This window comes from Mus caroli, chromosome 19 (genome assembly GCF_900094665.2).
Source record: "Mus caroli chromosome 19, CAROLI_EIJ_v1.1, whole genome shotgun sequence".
NCBI classification, from domain to species: domain Eukaryota; kingdom Metazoa; phylum Chordata; class Mammalia; order Rodentia; family Muridae; genus Mus; species Mus caroli.
Genome location: NC_034588.1, coordinates 425,553 through 437,814, shown reverse-complemented (window position 1 = coordinate 437,814; position 12,262 = coordinate 425,553). Strand labels below are relative to the sequence as shown.

The window sequence follows — 12,262 nt, the reverse complement described above, 5'->3', positions numbered from 1 at the left end:
CCTGGAACTCACTCTGTAGACCAGGCTGGCCTCGAACTCAGAAATCTGCCTGCCTCTGCCTCCCGAGTGCTGGGATTAAAGGTGTGCGCCACCACCGTCCGGCTCTATCAACTCTTTTTAAACAGGGTCTCGCAGGTAGCCCAGGCTGGCCTCAAACTCATGGCAAGCCTCCTGCCTCAATCTCCCAAGGCTGGACACCATGTCAGACTTACAAGTCAAGTCAAACAGACTTGAGCACCATGTCACTTTCCTGGCTACTCACTCCTTTGTTTGGGCTCTTATTTTTGTCTCTTCCTAGCATAAACCACAGGAGGGCGGAGCCACCCTCCTGACCACCTCAGCTTCTGTCCTTCCTCTCTACCTTGCAAGGTGGACACTGTCATTAGCTTACTTTCTAAGGACATGAAGTGATTGCACCTACACCTGCCTGCCTAAGGTGTGAGGTTCTAGAAAGCACTGCCAGAGAGATGGAGAGACAGCTCAGCAGTTAGAAGCACTTACTGCTCTTTTAGAGACCTGGGTTTGGTTCCCTGAAGTCACCTGGTGGCTCACACTCACCTCTAACTCCAGTCCCAGGGGACCCCCACACCCTATTCTGGTTTCCTGGGACTCCTTCCCGCATGTGGTGCACATACATGCGTGCAAACACTCATACACATACAACAAAAAATAAATATAAAAGTAAAAGCCCCCAGTTCCTCCAGCAGTATCCGCTTTTGCGCCTGTTCCCGCGTGCATCCCAAGTGGGGCGGTGTGTCACTGGGCCAGGTGGCTACAGTTGTGGTGAAAGAGCCCAAACCTGGCTTCGGAGACCTTTGGCTTTCAGCCCTGAGGCCTCCTGACTGTGTGGGTCATGCTTCCACGTGCCTCAGTTTCCTCACCTGTCAGTACAGGGACTTGGCAGGTGACCCACCTACTTGCCCGGCCTCTCCTGTCGCCGGCCCGGAGAGACCCGCCTGCCCGGCTCCCGGGCGCCCGCAGGAGGGCGCGGCTTGGCGGGGGGCGCGGGCGGCGCGGGGGGCGGAGACCGGCTCGGCTTCCGCTCCCTCCTCCCGCGTCGTCTTGGGCCGCGGCGCCCGAGGCGGGAGCAAGAGGCGCCGGGAGCCGCGAGGATCCACCGCCGCCGCGCGCGCCATGGAGCCCGAGTGAGCGCGCGGCGCTCCCGGCCGCCGGACGACATGGAAACGGCGCCGACCCGGGCCCCTCCGCCGCCGCTGCTGCTGCTGGTGTTGTGCTGCAGCCTGGTCCCCGCCGCGGGTAAGGTGGGCGCGGGGGACAATGGCCGGGGCCGCAAGCAGCCACTTTACAAGTTGCGGGCGAGTTGGAGCGCGCTCCGGGGGACCACGCGCCGGGGGACCACGCGCCGGGGGACCTCGCGCAGGCCCTTTGTCTCTCCCGCCGGGGCCCCTCCCTGGGGACCGAGCCCGCCAGGTGCGGCGCGGGCGGGCCCTCACCTGCCCAAGGCTCGGGACGCCGGGCGCGCTCAGGAGTGCGCCCACGGGCATCGCGATGGCTCGGGACAGGCCTGGCCTATCGCGAACTACTGGGAAAACTTTTCGCGAGCCTGCTTGCGGCGGCCGGCCTACCGAGCCCTGGGAAGTGCCAGAAGTTGCTAGCTAGGAAGTTCGGAGAGCCCTGCGCGGGGCGGCCTGGCCCTGGGCTGCTGTCGCTTTGACCTGCGTGGGCTGTCAGCCTTCCAAACCGACTGACACCTGCCAGGTGTCCCCGTGACCCCAGTGACCCATCTGACCGCTCGGGCCCCCAAGCGGTGGCCAGGTGCCCAGCCCTGCTGACCAGTGCCCAGCCCCGAGATCGCTTGCGTGGGTGCCTTGGTGTGGGGCGGTATGGTTCTGCCTCAGTTGGACCCACCTTTAGGGAAGTGGCCGGCTCGGGAACTTTCTAACCTTTTTTTTTTTTTGGTGTGTCCTGAGGGGTGGAGCTGAGGTCAGGAGGACTCTGGAGAAACGAAGCAGTTGGAAACGCTACACATGTTCTTTTAATTCGGAGATTGCCATGTGGTTTTTAAAGCAAGGCTCTTGCCACCTAAATCATTGTTTTCGGGTGTTTGTGTTTTGTTTTTCTGGAGTGTGGCTGTCCAAGGGTCCGGCAGATACTCTTGAACTCCTGGGTGGTGGTGATGGCAGTTTGGGGCGGGGTAGGGGACAACCTCAGGTTCCTTTGTCTGGGCCTTATTAAGGCGAACAGCTGTCCCCCTGTGTATTTCCAGGGTAGACACTTGAGGGAGGTGGCTGGGCCTGGCTCTGTGCTCAGATTCCCTGGGCTGCAGTCTCTTCCACCTATGTTTGGGGGGAGGGGTCGAGGGGAGCTGACTTCATCCAGTCTTGGAGCTCTCAAGCTGAGCCCGAGGGCTCTTGGGGAGTCTCCCCCTAAACTTGTCTCCCTCGGGATCATGTTTACATTTTCAGGCCATCTCTGGTGTTAGCAAAACAAGGCGAAGACAAAACTGTGACAGGCTGTGGGAAGTCCAGGCCAGTTCTACTCTTTCCGGAAATGCCTGGGTCGTGGCTGCTGAAGGGGTATGGGGGAGCTATTTGTTTTAAAGGTGGGGTTTGTAAGCCGACTTTCCTGTCCTAGGTAGGATTGACGTTACTCTGGGATCCCCTCGCCTGTCATCTGGTATCCCAAATTGAACATCTTTATAGTTTGGTGGTGTGTGCAGCAAAAATAGAGTCGATTATTTTAACATTAGGAAGCCAGGCCCCAGGAGTACCAGCTGATGGGGTAGTCCAGGCCTAAAATGGAAGCAAAGAGAAAAATCTTCCTGAAGCTCTTATTTGAGTGTTTTTGGCTGTTGGACCCCCAAATGTCTGTCTGAGATTCTTGCTTTGGGAGTCTGGAGAGAAGGGAGTGAGTGGGCAGCTAATTATTTTTCCTGATTGCTTCCTGTTGCAAATTGAAGCTGTGAGCCCACAGAAAAGCCTTTGTTCTAGTGGTCCCTGAATTCCCCATTCTGGAAGCCCTAGGCTTTCCTTCTCACCGCCTATAGCACTCACTCGTCCCTGGACCAGCCTAGCCTGTCTGGCCCCCTGGAGGAGGTTCCTGCGGTTGTGGGCTGTCTACCCCTGGGAGGGCCCAGCTAGCACATGTTGGGTTATATTGGGTTAAATGCTGAGCAGAGTCCCCTCTGTGCAAGAAATTACCCAGGCAACCTGTTTGTCCTAAGCTTCTCTGGGGAAAGCCACCTCCTGGCCCCAACATAGTTGGAACCCTTTTTATTTTGACTACACAGTGTCATTACTCAGGCATCTAGCAGAATTCGCACAGGGGTGTGGGGGTAGGGTACAGCCAGGTGAGGACTCTGTCACCTGCTTTGCAAGTGGGTGCCCCAGGGTTGAAGCAGGAGGTGATCAGATCAACCAAGGTGTTTTGTTTTGTTTTTGAGGCATAGTTTCTCTGTGTAGCTCTAGTTGTCTTGGAACTCCCTTTGTTGACCAGGCTGGCCTCCAACACAGAGATCCACCTGCCTGTGCTTCCTGAGTGATGGATTAAAGGCATGGGCTACCACCATCCAGCTCTATAGGGTTTTTATGTCCAGTTGCTGTTTGTCTTTGGGAGGCTTACATAGCCTCTCTGTGCTGAGTCCTCTCTTCTCTTATATCGTTCTGTGGGAAGCATTTGGTGCATGCAGCCCAGGTCTGGGGTAGTGGTGGCAGAGCTTTGAGGACAGTTGTGTGTCATGGCCTTTGATCTGTCTGGCCTGGGAATTCTGGAGCTGTTGTTACATGGTTTGGGTTTTTTTTTTTTTTCTTCTTCTTCTTCTTCTTTTTGTATGTTCATATGTGTGCATGCCTGTGCATGTAAAGGTCAGAGGTCAGCCTTCAGTGGTTTTCCTCAGGAGCCGTCATGTGCATATGGAGATTAAAGGTCAACCCGGGGAAGTGTTTCTCAGGAGCCATCTACCTTGTTCTTTGAGACAAGGTCTCTCACTGGAACTTGGGTCTCACTGATTGATAAACCTCTGTGACTGGCTCTTTACCTGAATACTGGGTGTGTGTCGCGCTTGACAACACACACTCTCCCAGCTGAGCTGTCTTCTCAGGCCGTGCATGGTCTGGGGTTTGCTTCTGTGTTGTGATCTCGGCTATCCAGTGGCTGATGACCTTGCCTCCGCAGCCACAGATGAGGATGGGGAAATAATGCCACATGGGCAGGGCCCTGGGGCCCACAGCCGAGTGCCAGCCTTGCCACTTAATGTGGGGAGGTAGGCAGATGACTCCATCTTGCTTCTCCCCTAGTAACATGTTCATGAAAATCCTTTCTGCCACTAATTTAGTGACTTCTTAATGGAGTCATGGCTGCCATTATGTACCCGTTTTTCTGGTGACTGGTGCCAGGTTAGGCTTTCTAGGGACAGTATGGCATACAGTCTCTGTGCCTGGTGCCATGGGGATGGGCATGTTGGGGACAGGAGCTATGGGAGAAATGAGTCCTGGGCACATAGACCAGAGAGGTTCCAGTCTACTGTGAGAGGTCAGCTTGTGCTGTGTGACCTAGAGGCTAGGAAGCCTCTGGGGAGATTGAACCCAGGACTGGAGGACACACAGCCTGGAGTCAGTCAGGGAGTCTGAGGTGACAGTGTGGAGCTGAGGTTATCATTATTACTATTAATTATTACTACTACTGTTGGTTACTTTTTTAAAATTTGAGATCAGAGTTGACAGTAACTGTGTTCTGCTTGAAACTAGATGTGTAGACTAGGGTGACCTTGAACTACTCCCAAAGATCTTCCTGCCTCTGCCTCTGCCTTCCTAGCGCTGGGTTTAAAGATGTGTGCCACCATACTTGGCTCTGGAACTGATTTTTTTTTTTATTTTAAAGATTTATTTTATTATTATATCTAAGTACACTGTAGCTGTCTTCAGACACATCAGAAGAGGGCATCAGATCTTATTAAGGATGGTTGTGAGCCACCATGTGGTTGCTGGGATTTGAACTCATGACCTTTGGAAGAGCAGTCAGTGCTCTTACCCGCTGAGCCATCTCTCCAGCCCCCTGATTTTTTTTTAAAAAAGACTTGTTTGTATTTTAAGTTATGTGTGTGTGTTTGTGTGCACGTGTGTGAGTGCAGTTTACTACCACTGGGGTTCAGAAGAGGGCATCGATCCCCTGGAACTAGAAGTACAGGCCATTGTGAGGTGCCCAGGTGCATGCTGGGACCACACTCAGGTCCTCCGCCAGAGCAGAAACTATGGGAGCAGCAGCTGGGTTCACTGTCATCTAGGATTCACGAGGTGGAGGCCGGAGGGGCCCCAGCTCAAGGTCAGCCCTCCCCCATCAACCAAGAAATAAAAATTAAAAATTGGGATTAAAGGTCCTGGAGAGATGGCTTAGTGGTTAAGAACACTCAACCTGGTCTTATTAGAGGACCAGGGTTCAGTTCCCAGCATCCACGTGGCAGCTCACAACCATTTGTAGCTTCAGTTCCAGGGGATCCCTCACCCCATCTAGCCTCTGTGGGCACATAAATAGGTAAGCTGCGCATACACATGAAATAAAAGCAAATCTTACAAATGTTGGGGTTGGAGCTTATACCTAGGAGTCACACCTCTCTAAAGCATGCCGGGCCCAGGCACTGGACTTATGTGGATTACAGTCATTATTATAAAACATTTTCTTTGTTCCAAAGCAAACCCCATTTTTATTGAACAGTGGTTTCCCATCTCTTTACTACAGTTTTTGTTTTGTGTCTGGGATCTGCCAATTCTGGGCACTTTTAGGGGGTGGGAGGAGTGATGGTATCTTTCTGTGTTGCCTAGGCTGACCTTGAACTCCTGGGCTCAAGTGATTCCCCCTGCCTCAGCCTCCTGGGTAGTTAGCATTAGCCAGCTTGTACCTGGCTGGATTTCATATGTATTCTGTCTGGCGTCTTTGTAGCATGTGGCAGTCCATCGTCCTTTTTATCTTTTTATGGCTGAGTGATATCTGCTATGCAGAAAGACCAGAGTTTATCTGTTTGTTCACTGGTTGAGTTGTCCTGGTTGTCTGTGGCTTTCAGCAAATGAGCTGGGGGCGGGGGGGGGGAGGGTGGACTGTGGCAGGAGGTTCAGAAGTGTGACAGGCAATGGGGACAAGCTGGACAGACTGTGCTGGCCTCCAGCCAGTCTGTGTTTCCCTTCACATCCATCTGCATGGAGCCTGGGTCCTGAGAGTGTGGAATGAGTCTCCTGTTTGGCCTCCCAGGGAGTCTCAGAGGGAGCTGGACTCTGTGGTCAGGAGGCACCAAGTTGGATCACTTCTTAGCCTCTAGAAACAGGAGTCTGTGGGGCAGGCGTGGTGGGAGCCGAGGGCTGCACCCAGCTTCTGGGCTTCGTGACTCTGCTCACATTTGCTTGGAAAGCCTCACATGGGCTCTGAGCCAGCCGCCTGGGGCAGAGCCGTCCAAGTGTGACGGGTGGAGGCAGCTGTGGAGCCCACAAGGAGGTAGCCCCAGGCCTAGCTGGCGGGTCTACCCCGATTTCCTTCCAACCTCTGGAAAGTGGCTTGCTGGCTCTTAGCCTCAGTTTCCACATCTACAAAATTGAGCTGATCGGCCAGCCTTGCCAGCACCTGTGGGATCTGTGACGCTCGGGAGGACACAGTGTTCCTTCCCTTACCACCATAGTGAGGGAGATACTTGGAGGCTGAGTGCAGGCTGCAGAGCTGAACTTCCTGTCCTGTGCTGGGCAGAGCAAGATGCTGCAGCTTAGTTCTTTTGGGGTGGCCACGCCAAAACTAAAGGCCCCACCTGGCTGAGAGGGGACTTGGGCCATTGTGTAAGTGTCCTGCTGTTTCTAAGTCATATAGGATTTGTGTGGCAGATACAGTGCTTTGGCTAGCGTAGTAGGTGTCCTTTGGTCCCTGCACTCAGCCCCAAGGGATCATTCGTTATGTAGCTCTAGCCTTGGGCTTCCGGTGTGTCCTTGGCTGCCCCTGTGGGAATGGTTGGCAGCTCACTGACTTCCAGTGAGCACTGCTTGATCAGAAGGGCCCTGGTCCACCGTGGTAACCTTGATTTCCAGTGGAACCTGCTGTGCCCCGAGGGGCCCTCAGCATCTCCTGTTTTCTGCTCCTCAAGCCTGGGGTCTCTTGGCCATGGACCCTTTGGAAGGTTTTCATGGTGACGTGTGCCCTTTTAGGGGTAGAAGGCTGCCCTTTCTGGGTGTTTTCCTAGTTGTCTTGTGAGATGACAAGTTCCGGGGGCATCTGCTTTCAGCTTGCCAGGGTGCCGTTTACCTTGTGGCTAAACTGAGGCATGGTTTTGTCAAGGAAGGGGACTCAGCCTCTCTGGAGTCTTTGTGGGGGGTGGGGGTGGGGGGTGTCCCCAGGATCCTCCAGAATCGGGCAGTGGCTTCTCTCCTAGAAAGGAGCCCATGAGGCATTGCATGCCTTGGGTGTCAGTGCAGGTGTCTAGGGCGGCTAAGGGACCTGCACCCCCTCACGGCTTTCTGCCTTCATATGGAGCCCTGGAGTGTCCTCCTCTTGTGCCTCTGTTTTCATAAAGGTAAATGTGAGCTGGCCCATTCTCTGAGGTCCTTCCAAGCCTAGCCAAGTTTTTACCTGCTCCTCCTGCCTGGCTCTGTTGCTCTGTCCCTTGTGAGTGTAGTTGGCACCACACTGGCCTCAAAAGTGTTCTCTCAGGTTCTATGCAGCCCTTCCAGTATCCCTTTCAGGTCTGTCCTGCTGTCTCACCAGTCTATGGGGCCGCCCAATCTCTGCATTCTTAACCCTGGGACCCACCGTCTCTGGCAGAGCCTGTCTGTGTGGCTGGTTGCAGTTGTCAACGTGACACAATCTAAAATTGCCTGAGAAGACAGATCGTCCAGATCAGGTTGGTCTGTGAACGCGTGTGTGGGCGATTGTCATGATTTCCTTAATTGGGGTGGGAAGACTTTGTCGGTGGGACCATTCCCTGGGTTTGGGCCCTGGGCCGTGTAAGAGTGGGGAAAGTTCCTCTCTCCTCTTAACTGTCGATGTGAGCACCTGCTACAAGTTCCTGCCTTAATTTCCCTGTAGTGACAGGCTCTAGCCTGGAGTTGTTAACCAAATAGCCCTTTACTCCCTTTGAGTTGCATTTGTCAGAGTCCCCCTCCCACACCGCCAATCAAGGGAAGAGTTCTGTCCTTCATTTCTGAACAGTGTTTGCTTGTATGAGCTTCGGCCTCCAACAGTTACCCACCTGGGGGCGGGGGTGGGGTAGGTGGGGAAAGTACAGGGCCAGCTAGAAGCCTGTACCTGAGCCTTCTGCCCTTCTGGGGGTTCTCTCAGCATGTGGCTGAGCCACACTGGACTGTGCTACAAAGATTTGGCAGTCACCAATGTCTCTGTCTTAGGCCTTTGCTTACAGTCAGAAAATATCATTTTAAAGATGGTTCAGCTAAGGCTGAGAGGCTGTGGTGCTCTACTGCCTGGTGCGGGCCCTGCCACCCACTGCCCTTTGACTATAACAGGTCGTACCACCTCCTCTTGGTAACAGTCTAGTGACAGTAGAACCCGCCGGTGAGCCTGAGTGGGCACCAGGGTGTGCTCCAAGCTGGTGACTGAGTGTTTGCAGGTTGGCCTTTTCTTTGGCCACTACTTACACAGCTGGAAGCAGGGATGGTCTATTGGGAGTGTCACAGGAGCTAGTGGCAGGCCGACCCATTGTGGCTAAGGTGGACATCTGGGCATGTAGAGTGTACGTACTTGAGGTCGATCATCATGTGCTGGCCTTATGTAGAGCCCTGTCTACAGCCTTTCCCATAGGTGCCCACACAGTGGGGCACTGCTAGGGGTTTCAGGCTGGTCCTAGCAGTGTGTGTGTGTGTGTGTGTGTTTTGAATCCAAGGCATGTCCTCAGCACACATTCTACTGTTGAATGTACCCTAACTCCTATGTCTTAATTTAGAAGAACATTTTTTAGAAGGAAGCTTTATTTACCGTCTTGTGTGTATGAGTGCTGGCCTTTATGACTGGCTTCTGTTACATGTGCATGTACTGTCCACAGAGAGTGTAGAATCCCAGACATGGGAATTATGCAGGGGTTCGGAGCTAAATCAGTCCTCTGCAAGAGTAGTCAATGCTCTTAATATATAAACCATCTCTCTACTCTCCAGCCCTTTGGATCAGCTTCCCCACCCCCAATTGCAATAAATTGTGTACAGCACAAAACTTGCCAGTTTTTACTGCTCCTTTTAACTTAAAAAGTTATTTATTTACATATATTTGTATAATTGTTTTGCTTGCATATTTGTCTGTGTACCATATGTGTGCTGTTTGTCCACAGAGGCCAGAACAGGGCATCGAAGCCCCTGGAAACTGGAGTTACAGTTACAGTTGTGAGCTGCTATGTGGATGCTGGGAATCAAACCCAGGTCCCCTAGAAGAGCAGCCAGTGCTCTAACCACTGAACCATCTCTCCAGCCCTCCTCCTTTCTAATTTTTGTTTTTATTTATTTTTTTTTATTTTTTATTTTTGGTTTTTTTTTGAGACAGGGTTTCTCTGTGTAGCCTTGACTGTCCTGGAACTCACTCTGTAGACCAGGCTGGCCTCCAACTCAGAAATCCACCTGCCTCTGCCTCCCGAATGCTGGGATTAAAGGCATGCGTCACCACGCCCCGGCCTTTCTAGTTTTTATTACACTTTGTTTATTGTAGGGGAGTGGTTTGCATGCTGTAGCACACATCTAAGGTCAGAGAACAACCTGTGGGAGTCGGTGCTCTCTCCTTCCATGTGGGTACCTAGGGATCTAACTCAGGGCTCAACCCCCAGCCCCCTGACCATCACCCTGACCCTTGACTGTATTTAAGTGTGCAGAGATTGGTGACATTAATACAAATTCCATCACCCAAACAGAAATATTTTACCTATAAGATGGTCTCTTCCCATCTCTGCTCACCCCTGCCCCTGATAAAAATCTTCCTGCTCTATGTTCCTTAATTCCCCTTCCCCATTTTTAAAGAAAGGGCTTCTCTGTGTAGCCCTGGCTGTCCTGGAACTCACTCTGTGGATCAGGCTGGCCTCGAACTCAGAAATCTGCCTGCCTCTGCCTCCTGAGTGCTGGGATTAAAGGTGTGCGCCACCACTGCCCGGCTGATATTTGCTGATACTTGTCTTTATAGCCTGTTTATACTTCCCCATGGGCATAGCTTTTGACCTGTATTTTAGCTGTATTTTTTTTGCATGTGTTCATCTTTTTAATGTAAATCTGACCACTCTTTCATCATCTGTAGCCTGTCTCCACCTGCTGTCGGAGGCGTTCTCTATACCTTTGCTTTGACTCCTTGTTCTTTTTGAAAGCCAAGTGGTGTTGTGTGTGACAAGCTTGTAGCTTGGTGTGGGTATTAATTGTTCGGTGTATTTGTTCCACATTTCCTTCAGGTCTGTGGCTAATCTTTGATATCATAAAGACCTCAAAGCGTCTCTGCCAAGTATGGTGGTTTGTGACTGTAATCTTAGCACTCAGGATGTCGAGGCAGGAGGATTAAGTTTGAGGTTAGCTTGGGCTACACAGGGAGACCCTGTCCCAAACAAAACAAAACAACCAAGTGTGGTGACACTTGCCTGTAATTCCAGCACTCAGGAGTCTGAGGCAGGAGGGTTTCTGTGAGTTTGAGGCCAACCTGGGCAATATAGTGAGACTCTGTCTCAAAGAAACAAAAAACGTTTTGTATAATTGAACCTGCCAGTTTTATTTCTTTTTTTTTTTTTTAAAGATTTATTTATTTATTATATGTAAGTACACTGTAGCTGTCTTCAGACACTCCAGAAGAGGGCGCCANATCTCGNTNNGGATGGTTGTGAGCCACCATGTGGTTGCTGGGATTTGAACTCTGGACCTTCGGAAGAGCAGTCGGGTGCTCTTACCCACTGAGCCATCTCACCAGCTCCAGTTTTATTTCTTAAGGCTGCATGTCTTTTCATTCTAACTCCAGATTCTAAATTCTTTCATTTTTTTTTTCCAGGTCTATTTCTGTTTTATTGCTTTGTGTTCTACATTCAGATTATCTATCTTCCTGTTTGTTTTGAGACAGGGTCTCTCTGTGGAGCCCTTTCTGGTCTGGAACTATATGTAGATCAGGCTAGCCTCCAACTCCTAGAAATCATCTTGCCTTGCCTTCCGAGTTTTAGGATAAAAGGCATGCGCTATCACACCTGATTTCCCTGCTTTTTAAAAGTGATTTATTAAAAATTATAACTTTTGTGTTGGAGAGATAGCTCAATGGTTAAGAGCACTGGCTGCTCTTCAGAGGACCCAGGTTCAGCTTCCAGCACCCACCTGGCAGCTCACAACCGTCTGTAACGCCAGTTCCAGGTGATCCAACACCTTTATGTGGACACCTATGCAGGCACAACACCAATGCATATAAAATAAATAAATAATTAAAACTCTAAACGTTAATGCTTTATGTGCATAGTATTTTGTCTGTTTGTATGTTTGTATAGCATCCACATGTGGTGCCCATGGAGACCAGAACATCAGATCCCCTGGGACTGTAGAAGGTGATGAGCTTCTGTGTGGATGCTGGGAATTGAACCCTGGTCCTCTGGAAGAACAACCAGTGTTCTTAACACTCTCTCTCTCTCTCTCTCTGTCTCTCTCTCTGTCTCTCTGTCTCTCTGTCTCTCTCTCTCTCTCTCTGGTTTTGCGAGACAAGGTTTCTCTGTATAGCCCTGGCTGTCCTGGAACTCACTCTGTAGACCAGATTGGCCTCAAACTCAGCAATGCGCCTGCCTTTGACTCCCAAGTGCCGGGATTAAAGGCTTGTGCCACCACTGCCTGGCTTGTTTTTAACTCTTTTTTATTGTTGTTGTTGTTTTTATTTTTTTGTTTTTTGTGTCAGGGTTTCTCTGTGTAGCCCTGACTGTCCTGGAACTCACTCTGTTGAAATCAACCTGCCTCCGCCTCCCAAGTACTGGGATCAAAGGTGTGCGCCACCACCGCCCTGCTGTTTTTAACTCTTTTTTTTTTTTTTTTAAAAGATTTATTTATTTATTTATTATATGTAAGTACACAGTAGCTGCCTTTAGACACTCCAGAAGAGGGCGCCAGATCTCGTTATGGATCGTTGTGAGCCACCATGTGGTTTCTGGGATTTGAACTCAGGACCTTTGGAAGAACAGTCAGTGTTCTTAACCGCTGAGCCATCTCACCAGCCCCTGTTTTTAACTCTTAATCCATCTTTCTAGCCTAAAAGATTTTTGCTTTAATTATGTATCTCTCTCTCTCTCCTCTCTCTCCTCTCTCTCTCCTCTCTCTCTCTTCTCTCTCCTCTCTCTCCTCTC

At 51.2% G+C, this 12,262-nt stretch overlaps 1 protein-coding gene across 1 annotated transcript in view; it reads left to right on the top strand.

Moving 5' to 3' along the window:
• Positions 1-1,062: 1,062 nt before the first annotated feature.
• Positions 1,063-12,262, top strand: part of Lrp5 (LDL receptor related protein 5) — a 105,734-nt gene continuing 94,534 nt past the window's right edge. Inside the window, exon 1 of the mRNA XM_021152534.1 lies at positions 1,063-1,257. Coding sequence (XP_021008193.1) covers positions 1,179-1,257 — 79 coding nt within the window. The 5' untranslated portion in view covers positions 1,063-1,178. The remainder of the gene's footprint in view (positions 1,258-12,262) is intronic.